Raw genomic sequence first — 17,716 nt, forward strand, 5'->3', positions numbered from 1 at the left:
GTGAAATATGCATGTAAAAATGATTAAGCTCCTTGCTGCTTTGCCAAAAAAGAATGTAACCAGTGGAACTTGACTCCATACCATACTGGAGAATTTTCCCCTCTTCAGAACATGAAAAGGTATCGCGCCTCAAACAGGCCCACACAGTTCATGTGCTCTAGTCCTATTAAATGTCTTAAGTGAGTGTAATCACATTCTTGGTCTTTTCATTGTCCCATGTGAGGGAGGCGGCAGAGCAGTAAAGGTGGAGACTGTGACTGTGAGAAGTAAGCAGGCAGGCAGGAGCCATAAAAAGGGAAGAACAGACCATAGGCTTAGGGAGGGAAGCCCAGAAAACCTCAGGGTGGGTATTTAGTTTTAGGGTCGCCAATTGTGCAAGCAGGTCAAATGCTAACATGCTAATCCTCACAGGACTTTCAGACTGTCCATAGCAGGGAGTGGAAGCTGGTTTTCTGCGCGTATCTGTTTCAGCAGAAGACCTATTTGTGTGTGTGTGTGCGTGTGTGTGTGTGTGCGTGTGCGTGCGTGTGTGTGTGTGTGTGTGTGTGTGTGTGTGTGCGCGTGCGCAGCATTATGTTATTTGAGAGCAGAATTAAGCTGGATATCCTAGCGTGAGACATGTGTACGGTACACGTGCTCATGTATATTGTTGCACATACACAAATGTGTCAGGCAGGATGGTACTGATGTCTGGGCCAAGAATAGGGCGGATAGAGAGTGGTGCTATGTGTGGGATGGTGTGGGAGGGGAATTGTAGGTCTTGTATGAGGCGGTGTTTGAGCTGGTGCCAGTGTGAAATCACAGGGGCTTCCGCCAACAGACAGCGGTAAGAACAGCGTAACAGCCTCAGCTGTTGGCACTTCAAATGAGCCATCAACAGCTTTTAGCATTCCAAGGCCCTTCAGTGCATGTGTTTGTATCTGAGTTATCTCTATGGGTTATTGCATTTATGTATGTATGCTGTGTTGGGTGCATATGTGTGTGTATATAAGCACCCAGTGAACATGTCGGAGAGGGGCTTATCCCATATCTTCTGCCAACACAAATCTGTATCTAAAGTCTTCGTATCTCAGCTGCAGAGGCCAATTTCCAACTGTCAACCCTCAGCCCCCCTCAATTTTTTCATTTTTTTACCCAGGCTACTTGAAACTTCATGATTAGCTCATAGTGATGTGATTTATTTATGTTTTTAGAGAGATGAACAGAGAGAATTTTTCCCACCAAACATCTTGGCTCTGGACAAGCAGAATGGACATGCTAAGACTTAGAAGCCCAGGCCTGTTGCATTCTCCCTGGTAGACTGTGTTGAACACACCCACATTTCTCAGAGTAATTACAGATTGAAAATGAGTGGATAATAGGTTCTCTGTGCTTTGAGGAATACATTTTTGTCATTCGATATTTTGTCATGATATTCAAGTAAGGAAGCTGGTGGTTATGCTCTACGACAGCAAGAGTGTCACAGTTGTCCTCAAGAAGATGCCACTGCCTAGAAAGAAAACCTTTTCACTTCAGACATGGCCCTCTTGGACAACACAACATGTACAGTAGCCCAAGCGATTGTCTCACCGATACACTTTTACTTTTTGTATTAGATTAGAGTTTGTTTACTTAAACTGCTGATTGTGAGCGATCTTGATTTGCATTTGCTCTTGGTCTAGTATTGTTTTACCTTAAGGGGATATTGATTTTGTAGTCCATAATGTTGTATATATATTTGTGTGGTTGTTTAGAGTGTAAACTTAGAAGGCCCATTTTTTTACAGTGATTTAGTTGACATGCCATTTCAAACAAAGGACATTACCAGATGTCTTACGTCTGCTATGAGTATCAATACAGCCACATTGAGCTCCCCATGTGAGGCATAGCTCCGATATAGCCTGGTGTTTGAGAGGCTTCCTGCCAGTCAGAGGAGTTAGAGGAGCCCTGGCAAAGTGGTACCTAGAGTCCATTTTAGCCCATGGCAGAGCTGGTTCCTTCTTCCTCTCCCTGCACAGGTGCCAGGACTTAGGGGGAGGGAACACCTGCCAGCCTGTTTCCCCATGGCCACGGCAGGCTGGAGAGAAATTTTCCCAGGCTCCCCAGATGAATGGTCACTAATAGCCGTGGGAGAGGGCTTTGCGAGTGCTGCACAGTGTACCACTGACTCCTCTTGGCAACCCTATGAAGGGGGCTTAAGGCAGCCTGGCCACGGCCATTGCGGGAAAAGCACAAGTGCTGTTGGGTAGCTTTACTGTTGGAGAATGCGTTTAGAAATGACCATCTCCTTCCTAATGAAGAATGCAGAGGATGTGTAGTGGCTAAAGGGGAGATGGTTCTTTTTCTGCACTGCCCTGTCATAGATTTAGCTTTGTTTGGCTTCTCTGGCTCTTTGAAGGCCTGTAGCCGAAGACCAGAACAGTTAATCAAATTTGGAAAAGCTATTCAGTCAAAAAGACTTTCTGTGTACAAAATGGAAAAAACATATAAACCGTTACATGAGTGTTGGATGTCCATTTTAGGGAGAATTGGTATGCCAATCTTTCAGCACTTTTCTGAAGTACTTTTGTAGTGACAACCTGTATTAACCCACCTTGTTTCTTCTCAGTGCTACCGCAGCTATTACTATTTATATGAGTGGCTGTTATGTGGGGACTGGTCTGTAAATAGAGAGGCATGCCTGTGGCAGAGTTACCTGCCCTGCTCTGTGTTACTGGGCGTAAGGCAGGCTGGGATTAAGGCGAGGGGGAAACGGAGACCTGTGACAGGAACAAAGGAATTCCAAGGCCCAGGCTGAAAATGGATCCTGATCAGAGTAGCCACTCCAGCCAGCCTGCCCCTCTCCCCTCTTGCCCTCCCTCCGCTGGCCCCTGCTGGGCAACCCCCTTTCTCCTGGTGCTTTGTGGTGTTGCTGTGGCTCTTTAAATCCTTCCTGTAAGCCCCTGGCATTACTCAGCAGCAACACATAGGACAGTCTGACTCCAATGTTAACCCCTCCTTCCTATTATTGCACACACACTTTTGTTCTTTTTCCTCGTCCTTTGCATTTCTACACATTTATTCTCTCTCTCTCGCCTGTGCCCTCCATGTCTGCTCTTCTCTGCTCTCCTCATGTCATCTCTTTATGTTTTCTCACTTTCTCTCCTTCTCCTTCTCCGCAGGGTCAGCTGCAGTCTCTTAGGACACAACCGCAATCCCCGCCATAGCTGTCACACCACACTCTTTTCCCATATAATTAGGGCCTGAGCCTGAGCACGGATCACATTCATGTGACTGTTCCCATTCACCACAATCTGGTCTGGGAGATGGCACACACTCTCTTGAACTCATACTAAGTGTTCAGCAAGAGCAGAATGCCTTGTTTTAGGAATTACTAAAACGTTTCAGAGGATGCTGTTGTTTCTCTCTGCTCTTTGCTTCACTTTGAGAGGAACAGGCCCATGTCATGTCCTCTTGTGAGCTCTGTGGTTTTTCCTGTGGACAGATGTCATTGTAGTGCTTTCGCCTTAATAAAAGCAACACAGTTTAATTGTAATGCTTTCCAGGCCTTTCATTTGCATAAGGTCAGTGTCTTACATCATTTACATAAAATAAGATCAAATCAGAATCAGAACTTAAGTCAATTCAACACAGAATGTTCTTTTTTTGCATGACCTGCTATCATTAGTCACTGGTAGCAAAACCTAGATAGAATTGCCATGTGTGCCATGGTTCACCTATTTGGATTCTATAAACACAGGCTAGCAGATTTGTGGAGGGCCATGCAGGCAGAGAGAGCCTGCTTCCAATGAGACCTTGATCTGCGATTTAAAAGGCCAGCACAGTGCATAACTCAAGTCCACAAACTGCTCTGCACAACATTAATCCAAAGGAGCTTAATGCAAAATAAGCAGTTTGCATCCTCCTTATTCTGAATGTTCTTTAATATAAACAGTGGCGGCACTTTGAAAGAGATTTGTGGCCTCTTAGGCTAATTAAGATATAATGTTGATTAAATACGACATTTTGTATTGTGACTGCATTTCTCTCATCAGATTATGTTTCTGAGAAACAGATTTTTTTCCCTTGATAATTGCTCTGTGCTCCAAAATGCTCCCCACCACTTTAGTCACATGCTGCATTATGGGTTGGCCTGAGCTACCATGCTGCGGCGTATTTTGTAACTGCGATGAAGGGGTCACCCAAATGTTAAATTGAACACTCATGTGCAAATATTGTTTCAGGTGGACGTTGTGCAGGATGATAAGGCACAGTGCTCTGCTACGGCCGTAGTTACAGTTACACACAGAGAGTGATGTCCTTCCAGGAAAGCCCCCACTTACATATGGGTAACTTCCTCATGCTCTCTCATCCTTCACCACTCCACCCCTCTCTCTCTCGCTCTAAGCCCCAACTCTCCACCCACACTTGAGGACAGAGGGAGGGGGTCCACATCAAAGCAGAGATGTCAAAATAGCAGGATTCTCAGGCACTGATGTCTGACTGTCCTGCTGATTCAACTCCTGTTCATAAAGGGGTTGCGTGGGAATTGCAGTTCTCCTGACACGCAGTCACTATATTTACATACACACTTAGAAAACATGGTTAATGGGAGAAATCAGGTTACGGCAGGAAATCGGAGAATGCCTTCACATGCCTGCAATAACCAGGTTACTATAAAACCCTGCATTTACATGCAGCTGGTGGGTAATCAGATTTCTCTCCTTCTCAGTGCCATGCTTTTGAAGCAGTGCTGGCATACTTTGAGTGTATTAATGATATATAATACTGCAGCCTGAAGAGTTTCTTTTCTTGGTGGAAACATTTGGACTAACTGACTGAGAGGCAACTCATTCTTTCCTTATTGTGCACATGAGCCTGAATCTTTTAAAAAGAATCCACCATTCATCTTATTCAGACTTATTTCAGTTTTGATTTGATGCTACAAGTTATCATCTTTCTTTCGGTGGGTTGGGACTGTTGCCGTGCCATGATACTTTCCTTACGTGTAGGAAGTATCATCGTTTACATCTGCTAACATATACATGGCCAAGAAATTGGTTTCTTCCAGCAGAAGTCTAGCTGTGTTAAACAGCACTGAGAGAGGACACTCACTGTAGTATTCCTGTTAAGTGTCCTGCACCCACTGTGGTCAGGCTAAGGCATGGCCAGGACCTCCTTGGAAATCCTTCATATCACAGCAGAAATTCTTATGTATTCCTACAGGAGTCACAACAGCATGGGCTGCCAGGAATTCGGATGGCGAAAAGAAGTAGGCTATGTTTTCTATGGCTGTTTTAATGATCTCCTCAGGATATAACTAAAGTTAATGAAGTCTGTTCCATGGGGGCTTACCTTTGACCCTGGTCTGAATGCTTCTCTCTCCTTTCTGTTCCATTTTACAGTCCTAGTCACTCTGGATGCCTTTTGGTTTGTTGACTTTTCTTTCCTCTCATTGTTTTTCCAGGAAGCGGTGAAAGCTGCAGGGATGTGTGTGAGCGTGTGTGTCTCAAAAGTACAGTATTCTAGCTTTTGCACCAGCCCTGTGGAGTCTGTGTCTTTTTCTGCAGTTGTCTTGAGGTATATTACAAGATGGTATAAGTATCTCCATACAAGTGGTTACAATATTATCTACCCCATTTCTGAAAACATGGCATGCTGGCTTGTTTACTGTTTGATTTGACCTGTCATAATATTGTTGTGCATCGGGTTTCAAAACAATTAAGCAAGACCATCTTTTTTTGCAGGAAGTACAAATGAAACCCTTTAAAGTCCGTACTTTGCAGATTTGGATATTGCACCACTTTGGGCCACAGTTGCCACAGAAAGGGGCCACTCATTCCCAGAGGAGGCACTAGCAAACTGTTTGTGAGAGAGAAACATGAATGTAAGCATAGCACGAGAGAACCCGGGCAGAGGGCCAAAAGCAACTCTGCGCTGTGCAGGACGTTAAAAAGTTGGAGCAACAGCTGAGCTGATGTCTCGGGCCATGCCGTTGCACTGGTTCCCAACTCTGTGTCAAGACATCCCTGTCAAACTTGTCCTGGGAATTGGTAAGCTCAGCCCACCAGGGAAAGCAATGAGAAAAGTTGTAGTGCTAGACATGAGGCCAAAGAGTCCAACAAACAAAATCAAAGCTTCTAAAAACAATGAATGTGCAATTAAAGATCCTTGCTTCCTGGTCTTTCCTGGACCCAGAATGGGCAGAGAAAACAAAACCGAGATACAGATCGGCATTCCTCTCTTGGTAGACATGCTTTTCTATTTAAAGTATAATGGAATATCTGGATTTCTTTCCAATAAAAGAATGCTGCTATTGTTAACTACAAGCATGCTCAACATACCATACAGTGTGTTAATGCAATTTCCCTTTGGGATTAATTAAGCATTCTATTTAAAGCTTGGTGGCTTATCCAGTATTACTACATACTTTATGTACATCACGTACTAAAGGGACAGACTTCCAATGAAATCAACTGTAAAATGAGGGAGGTACTCCAAAGGGTATGTAATTCATGAATATGTTACTAACGTCTCGTCCACCCTGTACAATACAGTCCATAAGAATTTGGACACATTTTTGTTGATGAGTGGCCATGTAAATGACCTGACTTCAATCCAACATGTGTTTTACTTGCTGGAGATCAGACTTAAGCCCCAGAAGCCCCCCAAACAACCAAAAACCGAAGATGGCTGCATTAGAGGCCTGTAAGAGCACCACTAGAGAAGTAACCAAACTGATTACTGCTTACGCAGATGATTTGCAATCAAAACTTTTCTTTGTGCACATTTATGTTTATTTGTTCAATTGCATTTTGGGCAAAAAAAGACAATTGCTACATTATGAATCAAACATGGATGTTAACGACCTCAAATTAAAGCTGCAAGTTAGCACTTAGTCACTGTTTTCTTGCAATGCAATACACTTTCACTGTGATGTGGTACAGAGCCAATACAGAAAAAATATATATATCATTGCCATTATATTTACAGACTGTGCTGTATTTATAGAGTTACAGTTATAGAGTTGCCTGAAACCTTGGTTACCAAAACAGGATGTAAAACGATTGGATGGAATGGAATAAAATGATTCCTATTTAGCATTCACCTGAAGCTGTCTTATGGCCCCCCTATTGCATGGCAGGACAGGGATTCCCAACGTGAAGCTCGAGGTTTTGTATTTTCAGAGCTAGGTAAATGCTTTGAGTTGGTGTCCTGAGGATAAGTTAGTCCCTGATTAGCTGGCTAGAATGAAAAATAATGGAGCAGAGTGACAATTACTGACCGAGAAGTCTCCTTGTTATTGTGCAGATTAGAGATTAGTTTTTGTCTCTGAGAGACTTTAATGTATGTTCACAAATCTTGAACAAGTTGTCTAACGTTTTGCTGTAGGCTAAATTTCTACTTAATGGCTTTTGAGGATTAGCTGCATTCCCATAGGTGCTAAACGTACATGTGTTATAGCCTGTCCCCTAGGTACAGATTTTACCCTATTATCCTAAGAAAAATATTGATTGTAATTGCTTAGTATTGGAGTAACAAACAGGTATCCATATTTGGAAAGCCCTTTGATTTCTCACTTTAGTTTCCTTTTAACTGGACTTAAAGGTCCAGTGTGTAACGTGTTTAGTTGTTCATTATCAAAATCTGTGTTGCCCGTTCACAAACTTGTCCTTTTTCATGAATATTTACCACCACCATCAATTCAAAGTATTCCTTTTGGCTTGAAATTTTACATTTGTATTTGCATGACCTGGGGTAGACGCTCCATATTCATGTGCCATCTTGAAATACGTTAGCCAGTAAGGGACATACAGGACATACTGCTCTGCCTTTCGTGTTTTTGCTGTCACATGATAAACTCACAGGTGCTGCTAATGCTGCTAATGGGTATCGTCGCTTCCCGGCCCCGGCAAGTTTGAAGAAGGAAACATGGAGGACCACACATATTCAAAATCCAAATTTCAGGAACAGGAGTCTTCTTCTTCGCCCAGAAAAAGAAAAAGAATATTGAAAAGAACAAGAGTCATCAGAAAAAAAGCGCGAAGGCTACCATAGTTGTAATGCGTACTTTGAACTGCGTGGCGCGAGAGAGGTGATTGCGATATATGATCTCAATGCTAGATGGGAGAAATTCCTACACATGGGACCTTTTTAGCTGTAAGGATTTATTTTTAGTTGACAGATTGGGCTTGTTTTGGTTGAAATAGATTTGATTGACTATTGTCATTTATTCCTCCATTTATTTATGTACATGTATATGTTTTGCATATATACGATTTGTGTTTGCTAAAGTAGTGACCCTGGTCGATAATTCAGCCACAAGCACAGAGAAAAAGAAAGCCATGGTGGTGCCATTAAACACTAGCCAGTGGACTTAAGTGTATACCTCTGACAGTTTTGTGACACACTGTCTCTGTGATTGCATGTCATTATCCAAAGAATCACGAGACAGCTTCTTTTTGAAGACGATAATTAAATGCTTGTAGTTGGTGCTGAGATGACATCAGCTAACAGAGAAAGGGGAATGTTCTCAAAGGCCCCCTCACTCTTGTGTCTTGTGCTGTTAACTCTGTGTTGTAGTTAACGCACCATGTAGGACATATTTGTCCTAGTTGAAGATCAGCTTTTAGAGGAGACTACTGTCTGTGTTGTTGCCGACGGGTGAAAACCTCCCCACTTCCAAAATGTCAGCCTCGTTTTTAACTTGATGACAGTGCATATTTGACATTATCCAGGGAGTTCTGTAACAGCCTTGAGTGCAAGAGGTCAGGAATTTCTCAAACTATGGAAGACATGTAATCCTTTAATTGATGTTAAAATACTAAAATCCCCACAGTTACATTTCACATGGCAACAGCAGGACAAGAATGCCAAATCAGAAAAAGAAATAAAAGAGAGATGTGGCACTGGTGGTAAAGTCAACAAGGTATAGTTTTACGGTCACTGTTTCAAGAAAAGGAAAAGGGTACTAAGAAGGGTGAGCAGGCTCTGTTAGCTTCCCAGAACTGTTGTCCTGTTTACAGCGAACAACTGGATTGCGTGTTAGCAAGACCGTTGCTTTAAGTCAACAAATTCCTACCACATTAGGCAACAGGCGTCTTTTTCTGCCCAGTACGTCTTACATACCATAACAAACATTCCATGACAAATTGAGCAGAGGCCTGGACCATGGTTTCTCTGCTTGTTCCAAGCTGGGAGGTCAGTTAAATTAAAATGGAGTAGTTTCTTACTCCAAGGATCAGTTAGCTGGTTTTGAAGCATGCTGGCCCTCGGACTGAGCATAAGATTAAGGTTAGCAAGAAATTGATGGGAAATGTTTAAGCACATACAGCCATATAAAGCTAACGGTACAATAATGTGTAGGAATGAGCATTGTTTTTTGTAGCTGCTGTATTCAAGTTTGATCTCTAGTCCTATAATCACTTCCAGTCCAGCATAGCCTAGCCAAGTGTGCTTCTACAGTATGTGATATAAGTAGTGCCAGTTGTGGAGTTCATCAAATGAAGGGTATTGGATAAAAAAATATATTTGGATAGTGTGTCCTTTGATTAACTTGTAAATAGTGTCACAAGTACAATATTTTTTCTTCTGTGTCTTTCTGCTCCTCTTTTACCTCTAACTGCTTTTCTGTTTTTTTTGTTTGTTTTTTTAATAGGGAAGAACTTCAACCTGGTCGCCAATTTTCTGAAGCGGCACTTAAACCTCAGATGTATTGTCAAGCAGCTCTATGGGGGTACGTATCCTCCATGTTTTCTAAAAAATTCAATTCCCAGTTAAATGAATCAGAAATAGACGTCTCAATGGCTCGTACTCAGCCAAATTTCCCACAGAAAAAGCAAGTCATCTGTGGTCTGCATGTTGATTTTTCTCCCCCTCACTTGTTTTTATGTCCTGTCCCTACCTGCTCGGGGTGTTGTTGAAAACAGGCAGCCATTAAGTGGTTCCCTTGAGAGCCTACTGAGAGTAGGAGAGAGAAAGATTGGAGGGCAGGGAGAATCTATCTCCGTGGGCCATCTAGTGCCTGTGACCCTTGGCCACCTTTTTCATGGGACCAACATGGCTCTCTTCCTGTCAGTAAAGTTAATATCTGTTCCCTGGGGGCCTGGATGTTAAGGCAGCACTGACCTGCTGCAGACTAAGATGACGGCTTCTCTCAGCAGGTCCGTTACACATCAAATTAGACCCAGTCTCCCGAGGTCAAAGGTTGTGTAATTCAGTCCAGTGAGTTAGCTGTACATAGTGGTCGGGGCATGTAAAACATTTCATTCAGCTATAAAACAGATGGTTAAAACGTCTTTATGCTGATATTTACTGTATACATTGCAAAATGGCAAGTTAAATCCTATTAGGAAGACTACGGGGCTAAAACAAAGTGGGACTTTTAAAAACTGTTATTATAATTAGCGAATCAGAATGCAGCTGCATTTTTCTGATTTAGCTTACTTTCATTTCACTCCACAACACAAACGAACGACTTACTTACACTTTTTCTGTTCTTAGGCTATTATCAGTGGGACAAAAACTGTATTGCATTACAGGGACAGCCATAAGGTCATTAAAACAGGATCTGGGGGTCACTCCATTATGTAGATAAATGTGCTCAACTAATTTCATGGCAAACTGCATAAGAGATTATGAGATATAAATTAAGTAAACTTTAAATTTTAACTGTGATGGGGTGGCCCAAGAGAAAAGATTTTGGAATATCCAATATCAAAAGTGCTCATCCTCTGGAAAGCACACATTTACTCAGTAAGTTTCTTTCTGTGAGAGTTTTATGTCTGTTAGGTTTTTATTTCACAGTGTATGAGTGAAAGTTAAGGCCTGATATTGGCCCAGGAATTCATCTTCAATGTCAAGAATTTCTACTGCATTTTTCATGGTAATCTGCCAAGTACAGTAGTTGTTGAGCAATCAATCGACATCCACAGCTACCCACCGAGATAGTTATCTTTAGACATCCTCGTTACCCTACACCAGTTGTGCGTGCACTAATGCAGGTGTATGATATATGCGTGTTCTGTGTCAGCTTAACCAAAGTGTGTGTATTGGCTGTGTTTATAAACCACTGATCCACACAAGTGAAGCAAAACCAATGTATTAAAAAATGGCCACTGAGGAGGAATATGAGCTTTTACGGACTAAATTTGCCACAGCTGTAAACCGTTTGAACAGAGGGTGGTAAGCTAAGTGGATCAAGAATGCAAGATGAAGAATACTGTAGTATGGTGTAATGTGTTCCTACAGGAAGTTACTTTTGCATCAGTATTTTTCTTCTTCAGGGGCGACCTCTAGCTCACCTGGTAGAGCGTGCGCCCCATGTAGTCCGAGTCCTTGGCAGAATCCCGGGTCCAAATACGACCCGCTGCCTCTTGCTGCGTGTGATCCCCTCTCTCTGTTCCCTACTTTTTCTGACTATCTGTACTATCTAATTAAAATGCATAAAAACCCAAAAAGAATGTTTAAAACAAAACAAAAACAAATGAAGTTTTTGTTACATACAGGAGGCTATATTACAGGCCATAGATCAGGTATTGGCCAATTTTTCTTTCCAGTTGAGGTGATATGTTGAAGTCAGTTTATATGTAGTTCTTGCGGACATTTAGATTTATTATCATGATATAATACATGTAGTGTATTATTGTTGTAAATGGTCTTTGCCTTTGAAGATGATGGAACAGTCATATTACCCCCAAGAGCCATTGTTACCATAAAATGTTCTAATATTTCATGCTATTTACGCGGCTCATATAGCTCAACCGTGAAGCTCAATCTGTAAACTGTCATTTTCTCCTTGCTCTGAGGGATAGTAAATAGTTGGTGCTTGTAGATGTAAATTCTAACCTCCACCACAATTCCTTCTGTCTGACTTTGGCTCATAATTAGAGGTGAGCCCACGTTATTAACTAGCATGGTCTGTGTTGTTTTTTTTTTTGCCTTCCTTCAGATTTGCGTGTGTTTCCCGAACGCTATGTTGTGTGTGTGAGCTGTCCAGAGGATGCCTCAGCGCACCATGGAAACCCAAGTCTGGCCGCGGTAAGTGCTGTTTATACTGCTCTATTTCCTCTTCCAGTCGCCTGGCGAAAAGTCCTGCATGGGTCTGTGTGTTATTATAGGGATGTGTTGCCAAATTGTGCTCTCACTTCATATATGCTGATCCTCGTTACGTGAGGGGTGGGGGTGGGGGCAGTGGTCTCTGAACCTGCCAGGGCTTTTCACAGATCTAGTGAGGAGGAAAGAGAGGATGGCAGGGGGTTGGATGGAGTGAGGTGGGGTCAAAAGGAAGAGTTTCTGCTCCCACATTCTGCCAATTCACCCCAGTTGTACAATTTCATTTATTTTTTTTGTCAAACTCAAATGTGGGATTGTTGTAAACCTCAACATTAGAGGGTAGTCAAAAATATAGACAAAAAAAAGGAAAGTCTAGATACTTCCAGAACTCAACTTTTATCAAACCTCATTGTGGCACTGCATTCAATGTTGACATTGGCAGAACATAATATTCATCTTACATAAAAACTGGATTCTGTCTAACCTTTAACCACCTTACTCCCTCAAGTGTAAAATCTTAGTATACACAATCATTAATACATCATATTCTCCTTTTTACATCATATTATTCTGGGTTCAATAGAACTGTCTTTATCATTCTGGTACATATACATTGTTTGGGTTTTTAAGGGAGAATTCAGTTAATGTGATTGTGTGCAGTTAACTGTCATGATGTGCCTTGATTGATGGGACTCGGATAAAGTTGGGTTCAGTGGGTATTTCCCTATAAGAGTCCATGTGTACTGCCCATGAAAGACCTACTTCTGTAGTTGTTTTTTGTCCATTCATATTACGGACAACTATCATCTGGCCAGTGCTCATTTGATCCCAAACTCCCAAGAGTATTCTGGGAAACGGTGGTGGAGCCTCTTACCTTGGCACTCACATCAAGGACAGACATCTCTCCCATCACATCCCATGATCAGTGGCCTGCTGTTTTTCTGTGGGGCTTTTGCTATTGTTTCCCTTTGAAATGTCTCTGCACTCTCCACAGTTTGGCTTCCAATGAAAGCAGTGATTGTAATATTTTTAGTGGAGCAACACAGTCGTCAGTGAAAAGTTCATATTGTGTAACCAATTTTCCAGTTCAAGGAGGCATTGCTGTCGATTGCGTTCCTCTCCTCAGGATGTGGTTCTCTGGGCTCATACAGTACAAGCAGAGGGAATTGGAGGGTGGGAGTCTTGTGGTGGAGCTCTCACTAGTCCAACCTCGAACGTGGTTTGTAAGGGAAAGATACCAGACAGCAGGGCTAAAGTTTTTCACATGACAAAAACAATTATTTGTTTACATCCTTTGCTCTGTTCTAATTTGTCAGAAACCTACGTTTTGGCAATTTCAAGGTTGCCAAGAAAGTTGAAAATCTAAATGAACAAAAAACAGCCTATGCAGTGAGTCACAGCTGATGTAAGGCATAATAATGTTGCTGTCTAAAAATAATGGGGCCGTTGGAGTTTTATGTCAAAGTTGGTCATATGCTCAAAAAGGGGTCTTTTATTCCACAACTGTTGACAGATCGAGCCTGCTAGTCCCAAAAGAATTCCATGTTCCCCTGTATTTAGGGAGGTTTTGATTTTGTTGTTAGGATTCAGTTTGTGTGACGTATTAAACAAAAATCCTTAACCACAGTGGAAATGTAGACTCATCAAATTAGCACTTCTCATAAGGTCAGGGGGTTACGTTGTGAGGGAACTTAGGTGACATCATGGTTGGCCTTTTGTTCTGTGAAAGCCAACATCTCAGTCCCACGCTCGAGCATGCTCTAGTCTCTTGTATCTTGTGCACTCTTATTATTAGTCATATTTTCAGCTGTGGTTCAGTTACAGTAGAAGAGGAGATGGTGAGATTTAGTCATTTCCTGCAGTGTAGAGGGAACTAGGATACCAGATATTGATTTTCGGTACTCAAAATTCAATACCGAAACCTACGTTTTTGGGTCGAGGCTACAATTGATGTTTTGTGCAGATTTACCACATCTTATCTGAAACAACATTAAGGACCATAAAGGGTCCTTAATGTAACCTTAAAAGCATTGAGTGTTTTTAATAAACCTTAAAACGCTCAATGCTAACACAAACAAATTCAATTTGATGCATTAATCAATCTTTTTTTTTTTTTATCAACAATGGATCAAATGACTATGTAATGTTAAAGGGCTTGCTCATAGTCAAGAACCTACCGAGAATTATCACCCAACTCTGCAGTCAACTCTACAAAGTGTTTGTGTTGGGAGTGTCAGTGCATTGTTTGGGTTTTACAGCCACAACTTTGCTGTTTTGGTTCAGTTCCACAGCTCTCATCAGCACCATTCCCAGCATTTTCAAATTTAGCGACTAGCTGGTGAACATACTGGAGCATTTAGCAGCAAATAAGAGACACTTTAAGAGCTCGACATAACAACAGAGCTGAAAGGAGAGGGAATTTTGGACTTGCCAACGTTCGCCATAACAACTTAAAAGGTGATAATATGTCAATGTCTGATTTACAAGTTGGTTTTGCTGCCCCAAGTGGCCAAATGCCATTTTAAGGTGGAGGTCTGCTCAAAACCAGTCTTCGCAGTGCCCGTTTTCGATGTTGGAAACTAAGAGTGGGTTTCAGACGCTGTTCGACAATCAGAAAGTGCTTTGGTTTGAGCGGGCTGACGCCTTTAAAGTCATGGAGTTGAGTAAAATGAATCCTGACATCCATCCCTTCTATGGGGGCGACAGTAACGGTCTAATATTTGATCTATTCAGAGACTAATATCAGCTGTCTGTTAGAACCTAGAACCGACTGTTGCTCTGCAGAGGTAGGGCCATTGAAACTACTGCGTTTGCATGGGAAGCAAACAAAAGGCATCTCTTACACAATCTTTTTCTTCTTGTCATTTGAAGATTCAAGTCCCTCATAAAAAGTTGCTGCTATTGTGAGTCATCACCAACAGTGAGGAGGGCAGCATGGGAAGGAAAAGCTATTGTGTAGGATTGTGGCTGATGTTTTCTAATCAGGCACAGAGTGGGCAGCTGAGGTGAGTGGCGTGCTGGGCCGCAGAAGTTTGGATCAAAGGCAGAGCAGATGTGTTTCCAGTCCCCCCCCCCCAACCACCCCCCCTCTTCTGAGCTATGGACGAGCCTGTGTTTACTCATGACCTCAGCACTCCTCTGTTCTTCACAGCTCGCAACAGCTAGAAGCAGCGCTTTCCCAAGCCTTCAGTATCTGCAGATCTCCTCTCCACCAAGGCCAAATACATGGCTATGATCTGACCATCCTGTCATAAGCTGTGTCCATTAATTTGCACGAAGTGAGTCCAAACTGTTAACAGCTTGTCTTAATCCTTGAACAAGGGTGGATCCAAAAACATTTGTCATTGTTCAGGGATAAGAAGTCCTCTATTTTAGACAAGTATGTACCCATGCATGTTTGTTGACTTTGTTTTAGGGAAGATGTGGTGATGAGCTTAGACAAACAGGGCATGTTTCCTCTGTGGGAGCAGAGTGGGAGGAGGGAGAGGGGTTTGTGAACTAGTTTCACAAATGATCTCTGCAGGAGGTATTTCTGCCCTGACAGTTAAATAGTGTTGTTGTTTCTTGGTGCCAGTTTGAGGATTTTGTATACTTAGTTGTACCATCATAGAGCTGTTCAAAGGCTTTCTAGTGGAAAGAATAATTCCATTTTTATAACTTGAATACTTTTAGGAATTCAAGCATTACAAGTGGTTTGAATCATTACCGTCTGACAGATTAATGAATCATGGCTTTATAGGATGGCATATCACTGGTTTTGTGTGTGTTGTGTAAGATACAAAGACATTAGAGTAATCCAAGAACAAACTGTGGCAGATCACAAGCAAATATGAGTTGATGGTTGATCGGAGCTTCCCACGCCGACCTGTTTTCTGACTTGTCATCTTGTTTTTGTTTTGTTTTTTGGGTAATTTTTATGTTTTTACTTCAGTTTGCAAAGCCTCCATGATAGGTCAAGAAAGATCTCTGACCTATTTGGCTTTTAAAAATCCTTGCAAAACCCATTGGATAAACCAAAAAAATGCATGGTTGTCAAGCTGCAAAAAAAGCCTCTTATTCTTAGCTATTCTCTGTTCCTGAAAAACTGAATGTTTTTATCCAGCAAAATTGTTATAGTACAAATGAATGACCATTGGCATTTATGTAGATTATATACAGCAAACCCCTACTGTATGTTAACATAGCATAAGATAATAAAAAAAGAAATGTCATATGTCAAATGCATACCAAGAGTATGGCATGGCAGTGGAGTATTAGACTACTCAGAGACTATTCGGCCCTATCAGCACATTACTTTCAAGTGCAGCTGCCTTAAAAGATAACCAACATAATATTCCTATCTGTGTGACCTTATCTTAGATGGCTAAGGAAAAACTGTTCATTCCCTGTATTTTATGGAGCCTGTAGTTGGTTATCTTTTTGAAGTTGTTTCCAGGAGTCACTCATAGTTGGGGCAAGCTATGAGGATCTATACTGATATCCTTTTATACCAAATGATTCATTCATTCTGCTCTCCTTACCCTTTTGGCAGGTTTATCTCTATAATCTGACATCCAGATGTGCTGTCTTGTTGCAGCTCCCATGGTGGAGCCATGTTGTTTTGGAGGCTCCGGGGCCAGGGAGGGCACTGTTGGTCTGCCCTACGTGTTGCATCACGAGAAGTGTTTTGCAGCTTTGTGTGGGGGTGAGTAGACTGGCTGGCGGTGGGGGGGTTAAATCCTTGTTGCTGAGGGAAAGGTGGTGGTGTTGGTGGTGGCAGCGGGTAGATGTTCTTTCTGTTTCGTGGAACGCTCTCCAGCTATTGGGAGTTTGCATCATTCCGTACGAGATTAGGCCATCTCGGTTCCCACACAATACTTACTGTTTTATCCACATAGCTTGTGATAATTATAATGTTCATGCACAAGCTCTCTCTCTCTCTCTCTCTCTCTCTCTCTCTCTCTCTCTCTCAATCTTTAATCCCTCTACTTTCTTCTTATATACAGAATGTCCAACCCATGGACCTCTGGTGATAATAATTCATGCGCCATCTCTCTCTATGTCTGACTTTCTATCCATCTTTCTCCTTCTACTTTCTATGTATATCCAACCTCTTCCTCTCTTCATGCTTCTTCCTTTCCATCACTCTGTTCTTTCACTCTCTCTCTATCTTTCACTCTCTGTCTCTCTCTCTCTCTCTCTCTCTTTTGAAGTTGTGCCGACAGGAACAGAAAGGCACAAAACTTTCCCTGAGAACCTCCCATTGGCTTCTTGTTGATTTTTCTTTCAAGTTCATTTTCAAACAGCATTTATTCATATTTAACAGATGAGAATACATATCAAGGCATTACGATGCAAATGATGGCACCCACATCTTTCTCACAATTGTTGTTGTTGGGGTGGGTGTGTGAGTGCGTAGGCAAATGCAAGTTTGTGTGTGGTGTCACTGTCCCAAATCCAAGGCTTAGCTGTAGCTCTGGATATGAGAGAACGTAGAGAGTGAACTTCTGCCCACACTCGAGCATGACTCCATCTCTACACAAAGGGCAGCCTGTGGAGAACTTCCTGTGTGAGGATTCTTGTGTTTGTGGGCATGCTGGAGAGACTGTTGAGGTCAGACGATATGACTCTCGGGGGTGCCTCTTCTTTTGTTGTACTCCCCTCTTAACGCTCTCTCTTTCTCCAATTCATTCTGTAGTATCTTGTCCCTTATTTCTTGTCGTCT

At 42.1% G+C, this 17,716-nt stretch overlaps 1 protein-coding gene across 1 annotated transcript in view; it reads left to right on the forward strand.

Annotated features, from left to right (window-relative positions):
- LOC116051324 (SLX4 interacting protein) overlaps positions 1-17,716 on the forward strand; it is a 32,615-nt gene that overhangs the window by 11,238 nt on the left and 3,661 nt on the right. Inside the window, exons 5-6 of the mRNA XM_031301652.2 lie at positions 9,617-9,694; positions 11,909-11,997. Coding sequence (XP_031157512.1) covers positions 9,617-9,694; positions 11,909-11,997 — 167 coding nt within the window. The remainder of the gene's footprint in view (positions 1-9,616; positions 9,695-11,908; positions 11,998-17,716) is intronic.

Source organism: Sander lucioperca, chromosome 15 (genome assembly GCF_008315115.2).
Source record: "Sander lucioperca isolate FBNREF2018 chromosome 15, SLUC_FBN_1.2, whole genome shotgun sequence".
NCBI lineage: Eukaryota > Metazoa > Chordata > Actinopteri > Perciformes > Percidae > Sander > Sander lucioperca.